At 47.0% G+C, this 8,660-nt stretch overlaps 1 protein-coding gene across 3 annotated transcripts in view; it reads right to left on the minus strand.

The window, feature by feature from the left end:
* PPM1L (protein phosphatase, Mg2+/Mn2+ dependent 1L) overlaps nt 1-7,550 on the minus strand; it is a 187,698-nt gene extending 180,148 nt beyond the window's left edge. The window contains exons 1-2 of one of the 3 annotated variants that reach the window (XM_081862762.1): nt 7,466-7,550; nt 5,266-6,025 (exon numbers count right to left, since the gene is read on the minus strand). In XM_081862762.1, the coding sequence (XP_081718888.1) occupies nt 5,266-5,668 (403 nt within the window). In that variant the 5' untranslated portion in view covers nt 5,669-6,025; nt 7,466-7,550. Of the gene's footprint in view, nt 1-5,265; nt 6,026-6,649; nt 6,809-7,465 lie in introns of those variants that run through there. The other 2 variants (XM_081862760.1, XM_081862761.1) reach the window with 2 other exon arrangements.
* Nucleotides 7,551-8,660: the final 1,110 nt, after the last annotated feature.

An 8,660-nucleotide genomic window follows, 5' to 3' on the forward strand; every position in this document is an offset into this window, starting at 1 on the left:
CATTGAACAAAAATGAGGAAAAAGACAACTAAAAATATTCCCTTTTTTGTAAAAGAATCCATTATGCTGTTTCTTTCCCAAACCATTAGAATAAAGAAAGCCTGTGTTGATAGAAGTAACTCTCACACAAATTGAACGATTAAAAATGTCAGTCGCATGTACCAGGTACATCCTGCTCCAATAACACCACTTATTTGCTTTTATGCAAAATTTGTTTCCTTTGTGGGTGGGAACCCGAGACAGGAAAACCACTTATGTCTACCTCACTTACAAAGAAGAGCAGACACTTTGTTCATATAAGAATGATGAGCTATTTAACTTTTTTTTTATTTTATTTGAAAAGAGGGACTCTGGTTACGTATTTAGCAAAATTACTTTAAAAGAGACCGAGGGGGGCTTCATAAACAGCTCCAAAAATAAAAACTTTTGTTATCAAAATCCTACTTTACTCTGTAATAAAATGGTTTCAGAAGGTAGCAGATTTAAAAACAACAACAGGAAGAGGATACAATATATATATATATAGTTCATCTCCTTGTTATAGGAATTCTAAGGTCTCACATATATATAAATCAAATGTTCATAAATCTACAAGGCAGATGGTTGGACGGTGTTCTCGAAGCTACCAGCATGAGTTTGACCAAACTGCGGGAGGCAGTGGAAGACAGGAGTGCCTGGTGTGCTCTGGTCCATGGGGTCACGAAGAGTCGGTCATGACTAAACGACTAAACAACAACAAAGAGCACAGGACAGAGCCAAATGGCATTTACTGCTACTATACTGTTAAAGGCAAAACTGAAAGGGTCCCACAGAGGTTTGACAACCATCTGCTGGGTGTACACTTTGTTATTTATTTATTTATTTATTATAGCATTTATATCCCACCTTTTCCTCCAAGGAGCTCAAGGTGGTGTACAAAGTTTACCTTCCCCCAATTTTATCCTCACAACAATGCTTTGAGGTGAGCTAGGCTGAAAAATGGCAAGGGGCCCAAGGTGAGCTGTGAGCTTCATGGTTGAATGGGATTACAACCCTGGTCTCCTGGGGTCATAGTCCAACACTCTAACCACTATACCACACTGGCTTTATCTCAATTTCCTGCATCAGGCACAATGTGGTACACCTAAAAAGCCCCTGCTACAATTCTGTGCTTCGTTCAAATTGGCATGCAGCAAAAGTTTTTAACACAGCAACAAGCCTGTGTACACATAGCAGAAAAAATGCAAAAACCAGAACACCTTTTCTAACCCATTTTTAACAACAACAACAACAACAACAAATTATTTATACCCCGCCCATCTGGCTGGGTTCCCCAGGCACTCTGGGCGGCTTCCAACAAAATATTAAAATACAATAGTGTGTCAAACATTAAAAGTTTCCCTAAACAGGGCTACCTTCAGATGTCTTCTAAAAGTCAGGTAGTTGTTTTTCTCTTTGACATCTGGTGGGAGGGCGTTCCACAGGGCAGGCGCCACTACCAAGAAGGCCCTCTACCTGGTTCTCTGTAACTTGGCTTCTTGCAGCAAGGGAACCGCCAGAAGGCCCTCGGCGCTGGACCTCAGTGTCCGGGCAGAATGATGGGGGTGGAGACGCTCCTTCAGGTATACAGGACCAAGGCCGTTTAGGGCTTTAAAGGTCAGCACCAACACTTTGAATTGTGCTCAGAAACATACTGGGAGCTGCTTTTTTAAATGGCTGCTTCGAATGTTATGACCCTCAGAGTGAGGCGGCCAAAATTTTGCACGGTAGTGATACGCACACTGGCTGTAAACAGCGAGTTAGGAAGTGGAATATCACCACCTGGCCACTTGTCTGTGATGAAATCAAGAGCAAATGGTTACCACACTTTTTAAAAAAACCAAAACCTCACAGCTGCCCCCTAGCTCAGCCATCCTATCAGCTATTTATTTCCCCAGGTCCACCCATAAAAAAACACATTTAACACTGTCATTTTCAATGAGGCCTGTTAACAACAAGTGTGCAATACTATACAGAGGAAGAAGGCGAGGACAAACAAAGGACTGGGGGTGCTAAAAGATCACGGAGAGCTTAAATGCATTCTGAGCAGATAACCAGCTGCTACAGAGTAACATCATCCACTCCTAACACTTCGCTGATTAAAAGGCAACTGTAACCTATCTTTCAACCAAGTTTCCAATGCAGCTAACAAGGCATATTAGACACAATATAAATTAATACAAAAACATACTGGAAATGCAGAAGTATGGAACAGAGCAGCAGAATCAAGAAAAGGAGCTAATCAAGGCACCCCCCCCAAAGACCCCCTGAAGGGGACTGCTTTGGTTTCCTGCTGAAAAGCCATGGAGGAAGCAAAATGGAACTTCCTTAGGGAGTTCCACAGCTATGATGCCATCACAGAATTCCACCAAATAGTTTCTCTGCAGATTAACTTTTATTAGTACTGTATTACCTAAAGACCCAGTGCTCCTCCAATTCTGGATATTTCATTTGCAAAACATTTTGCCTTATATCCGGGGGGATTGTTCATAGGTACCAACATTTTTGGCCATTTCATCTTTAGAGGGGCAGATTTGTGTAATGTGCACTGACATCTAGAAGATTGCATGAGCCAATCTCTCCATTTAGCCAGAATAAATTCAGATTGCCTTGTTTTCCAGCTCTGTTACTTCCCCACTACATCACAGTCAGTCAGCTGAAATACTCCCCAACATCTTCCCAGTCTTGAGGCTCCACTCTCCACCCACAAGGAGCTTAGTGGTAACCCATTTCAAGAAATTCCAGTTCAGTGATTGCATACTTTGACTAACACCTAAGCTCAAGCACTCCAAATTAGGAGACAATATGCTTTTGTCCAAAAGTATGTGTTAAAAGGGTGGAAACTTTCATATGCTTTTTTGCTCTTCAATCAACTTGATTCCGAGTAGAATGGAGGAGTTAAGAAGCAGCAAAATAATGTTAAGGAGAGTCTGGCTGGATCACAACAAAAAGTCTATCTAATGCAGTACCCTGTGTCCCACAATGGCTAAACAGATACCTATAGGTAACTCCCACCCCCAATGCAAGAGACAGCCCTCTCCTGCTGTGGTTCTCCAGCAACTGGTTTTCAGAGACAAGCTGCCTCAAGCTGCTCCTGGAGGTGGTACAGCCATCATAGCTAGCAGTCACTGGTCCTCCACATTGTGTGACCTATAAGGGCAAAAAAGGGTTTTGTTCCGTATAATCAGCTTCCTACAATAACAAACAAGGACTATGCACGACCCATATATTTTAACATCACTGCTCTTCATGCAATCACAAATACCTAAATTTTAAAATAATGGCATCTGAGGTCAAATATACTAATTCAATTTACTCCTATAAGTGAAATACCATCTGATACAACAAAAGAAGACTCATTATTACACCCTGAGCAAAAAGTTCAATGCTAGCATTCTGTTCTAAAAGCATGATGGAAAGCCTACTGTAAAAAAAAAACTCAGTGCACCAGACATGGCTTAGCTAGAATTTTTTTTGCCGGGGTGGTGGTGCAAAGAAATAATATTCTAAACTGGTTAGGAAGAAAGGTTTTGCCAAGCTATATTTCTGCGACAAATCTGGATTTAACTAACGTACATAAAGCTACCAAATTTCAACGCAAGGGTTTTTTTGGGGGATGAGTTGGGATAGAGAAGAGATGGTATTCAAAAGGCTCTGGGCTATAAAAGTTTATACTTAGCTTGAAATGCTTCTACTTTTTAAAGAGTGGCACAATCCACCGGTATTTCTCCTGAGAAAAGAACCCATCAAAATGAGTGGGGAGCCACAGAAAAATGCTACTATGTTCTTGCACAGCTCCTGATTTTTGTAAGGTGGCCTGTAGGGAAGAATTTGGGACTCCAGGCAGCATACAATCACTCAAACACACAAGCATTTGCTTCTCTTCTTTGAAAAACAAAATAAAAATGTTTATCTTAACCAAACATCAACATCCATTACAAGGTATCAGTAATAAAAGACTTCAACAAATAACTAATCTGAAATTTAGTTGATTCCTAAACCCACAGTGGTTGTTCCTAAAACAAAGTCCCAGTCATAGGGATAGTCTACACCCTGCTATCCCTGGAGATTTGGGCTGCAGATCTATGCCCACTTACTGGGTGCAAATGAGCCTTACTTCCGAGGAAGAACATATGCTTAGGCTGGGGCTGTTAGAGGCGCCCCCCCCAATGTGGTGAGTGCACAGAAGGAGCGCAAGAGGTGCAGCCTATCAGGAGTTATGAGAACAGCTGCTACCCTTGGGGACCTCGATTTGTGCCAGATCGCTGTCACAGCTTTCCCGGCAAGTCTGACTTGCCAGAACAGCTGTAGGAAACCCGAAGACCCTCAGATCATAGCACAACAGAGGCAGAATAAAAACAAACACAAGCAAAGCACTTTGGGTGGTGCACCAAGTATTTCATTTAATACACCAGCAAGATTCCTCCCTCAGCACCCTGTCACTTCCCCCAGCCACTCTTAGCATACAAGCAAAAGAAAAGGGAGGAGAAACCTCCCTGTATTTCATCGCTGATTAACCCAACACAGATAATAGGTCTGCAGCTAGGGTATCACTAGCCGATTCTGCCACTCCCCAAGCCCACCCGCGCACCCTGCAATGTAATAAAGCTACAGCAACCTTTCCAGGCATCCCTTGCAAAAAGGAAGGGAGCGACACATGGTATTTGCACTGCTGTCCAAGACAAACAGCCTGTCTCGGCAAGTAGAAAGGCTACAGAACGCGGCGTAAACAAAGAACAAACTTCTATGGCCAATAATAATAATAATAATAATAAAGGCAGTGGCACGAGGTTAATTCCTTGGGTCAGCTAGAAGAAAGAAAGTTTTTTAGTTCTGTTCCCCAACTGAGGACATTAGGGATCTCCTGCTAGCTCCTTTCTTTCCTACAATAAAAAACACCCCCTCTTTCAATAAACTTTCCCTTTAAACCAACCCTTACAGCATCTGCTGGCTTTACTCAGCTGGCAGCAGCATGTGAAGCCTCATAGCTTGTTTAGAAGAGCTTTAACAGAGCAAGTTTGTGATCACAGTCATCGCTGCTAGGATGCTCAAAGTGCAAGGTATTTTTTAAAAGGAAAGAATGGAAGACTAGGCTTTTGTCCTACTGTACCCTTTAAATGGCTTCTACCCAAACCGGAGGTGTGAATGACCGTAAAACAACAACTTTGCTACTAGTTTAAGTCAAAGAGTGGCAATAAATAGGAAATGGCAGCAAATCCCGAACCCCCAAAATGAACAGCCCAAGACTTGCCTCGCCTCCGTGCCCATCAAATATCCCAAATATGGAAGGATGGGTCTTGTTCACCAGGTCAGTGATTACTTCGAACCTGTCCTCCATGTGGTCTCTCCGGCCTTGGATGGAGTAAACAGCCACGTTGTGGTTCTTAAACTCCCAGGTCTTGGAGAACTCGGCATCCAGCACATCCAATCCGCCGAGCCGGTCATTCTGCATGATCTCCGCCACTTTGCCCTTCACCATCTTCACGGCGTCCCTGCTGGACTTGACAATGGTTTTCACTTCATCCGTATGGAAGAAGTAGCTCCACAGTGCCAGGCTGATGCATAGCAGGAAGAGGGTCTCTGGTCTCAGCAAGAAGTAACGCATGATCCGACCCAGCAGAGAGAGCAAAGTCATTGTATCCTCTATCATTTATTACGGAGACAGTGGATTTCCCCCCCTCCCTCCTGACCATGCACCGCACACCCGCACAAACCCCGGTGATTGGGATGGGTCTAAAGACAAGGCAGCAAATCAGTGCATGCTCCGGTAATACAAACCCACTGAGGGCAGGGTTATCATCGGCTACTAAAGCTGCCGCTGCCTCCTCCTCCTCCTCTCCCTGTACCACTGCTTCAGGCAGCTCGAGTCACAGATGGCTGGGAGTAGCTCTGGTGTCAAGTAGTACAAAATCAGCACACCACTTCTGTGCAACCAAGGGCAGGCTGATCTGCCTCCTCTTCTGGCTCCTGCTGTTTCCAACCAGCACGGGGCTCTGGAGAAGGTGAACTGCAAGAAAACAAGCATCCGCACATGAGCAAAAAGGGGGAAGGGGATGGAGAAATGAGCACTTTAAAAAAAAAACCAGCAGCAAGAGAGAGAGAGCTGTCAGCCTCTGTGTGCTATTGCAAAGAACTCTTCCAGCCAGGATGGAGGCGAGGAGGAAACAGCCTATGTTCAAGGGAGGACACAAAAGGACCCCTTCTGCCTTCTCCCGCCTGCTCCTCCTCTTGCTGCTGTTTCCCGGGCGCTCGCTCCCAGCTGCCCAGAGATGCCTCCGAAGTAGGACAGTAAATCAATTCATGCTTTTGCCGTCTGCAAACTCCAGGCAGAGCACACTTTTATCCAGCGGCAGCCCGGAACAGTTGCTAGCAGAGGTTCCGGGGGAGCAGAGAGAGAGAGAGAAAGAGAGATTGGAAGGTACCGAAGGAAAACAACAACCACCACAAAACGCCACAAGGAGAATGTGCACGGAAAAACCAGGAACAATGAAAAGAAACAAATAACAAAGGGCCCCGTGGGTTTTAGGAGGGGAGGACTGCATTGGAAAGCAAGACAAGATTACAGGAGGGCAGCAGCATAGAGAAGCAGTAGTAGAAATCAAAAGAGAATGAATTATTATATTATTATCACCTTCAGTGGGCAGAGCTGGGTCCTATTAAAAGGAAGCAGGGGTAGTGTTTTGTTGTGTTTTTTTAGTAAAATAAACAAAACAAGGCAGAATGTGACAATCAGGAGGGCCCTTACGGTGAGCGCCCAGAACTGCAGGGTCCAAAAATAAGGAGCAGGGCTTTAAAACAAGGCCCGCTTGGTCACCCCTGGTAAGATAATGCAGCTCCCCAGGAAATCCCCGGCACGGGCGCTTGCACCAAGGCTCCCTCACCCAGCTGCCATGCAGCCTTTTCCTTTGCAAAACCCAAGAGGCACCGACCACCCGCATCATGCGCTCTCTTTGCAACCCGTCTGATGATGGTGAACTTCTAGGGGTGGTGTCTGTTTTTGTGGAGGGGTTATTTCTGCTTCTGGCCGGGGCTCCAGTTTGCAGGCCACGAGGGCGAAGGGGTGCATGCCTGGGGAAGCGCGGACTCCCAAGGAGGAGGAGGAGGGAGGGACGCGCTTCCTTTTCCCCAGCCCTTACACCCACCGACTGTACCATCCCGGAGCTGCTGCAGAGATTTGCATGCTCAGGCGGCCGACCTCGCCGAGGGAGAAAGGCGGCGGCAGCAGCAGCAGCAGCAGCAGCAGCAGCAGCAGCCCGCCTCTCGCCTCTCCGCCCGCTTTGCTGCAAGAAGAGGGGAGCGAGGCGCCGGCTGCAATCCCCGGGCCGGCCGGCCAGCCGACCAAGGCAACCAAGCAGCCGGCTCGCCCCCCGCCTCCCTCGGGCCTTCGCTGCGCTCCCGGATCCCACTCGCCTCGCTGCCCCGCCGCCCCTTCCCCGCCCGCCGTCACCTGCAGGGCCGCCCGCGAGACACCTGGCTCAGCCTCGCCGCCTCCGCCGCCGGTCCCTCCCACTGGGCTGGGCTAGTGGCCGCAGCTGCCTACGAATCCCAGGAGCCTTCGCGCAGGGGTGCTCTCCTACGATTGGCGGGAGGCCGCGCCGCGGGATTCTGGGGGTTGTAGTCCTCGAGAGCGGGCTCTCTTGCGCCCTCTACCAATGAAGTCATCATTATTATTTATTTATACACCGCTCGCCTACAAAAAAAAGCAGCAGCAGCAGCAACTACTACTGCTACTACCAGTAGTGGTTTGCAGGAAGATAAAATAATAAAACGGGGGGGGGGGGGAATGCAACCCTACTTTAAGACCTATATTAGTCTTCCTAGCTAGGACTGATGGGAACTGTAGTCCCACGACAGTCCCGTGGTTCTCAACCTGTGGTTCTCCAGATGTTGTTGGACTACAACTCCCATCATCCCTGAGCTCTGGCCTTGCTAGCTAGGGGTGATGGGAGTTGTAGTCCAACATCATCTGGGGACCCACAGGTTGAGAAGGGTTAGCAGCACCATGTTGGCTACCCACTGCTTTTTACGGTTATAGATTTAAGGGGGGAATTCCCCGAACCCTAGATATTAATGTGAAGGTTTTGATCAATTGGGATATGGATTAAAGTTCAGAACTGTGCCAAATAGGGAATTCCTCGGTTCCTTATGCAAACCAGCCTGGCTGGCTGAGGGAAGAGCACACCCATGAACATGACCACAAGTGTTGATGGGCCATTGGGGAGTGAGATGTTACCAAGGTGGCGGGGTGTATGTTTGAGGGCACTGGAAAAGGATTTCTGGGAAGAAGAAGCAGGAGGAAGGGGGGAGATCCATCTTGGGCAGGGAGGTGGAAGGTTGCCTGCACTGCTGTGGGCCATGCAGTAAGAACTGGGCTCCCTCCATGCAGACTGAAGGTGTAAGTAGGCAAATAAACCATATTTCTTAAAGCCACAACAGTGTCCACCATGTCTTCCATTCTCCAAAGGAACACAGATCCTGTGTGGGTGCCTGGGACCACATGAGCTCTTGCCACCGCCTGGCAAGGAGAGGGGCAGGCACCCGATTTTTGTAACAATACCATAAAGAAGATTTATAGAACTGTTGGAAGGGACCACAAGGGCCATCTAGTCCAACCCCCTGCAATGCAGGAAATTTTCACCCAA

The sequence above is a fragment of the Podarcis erhardii genome, assembly GCF_964252035.2.
Source record: "Podarcis erhardii genome assembly, chromosome: 5".
Taxonomy (NCBI): Eukaryota; Metazoa; Chordata; class Lepidosauria; order Squamata; family Lacertidae; genus Podarcis; species Podarcis erhardii.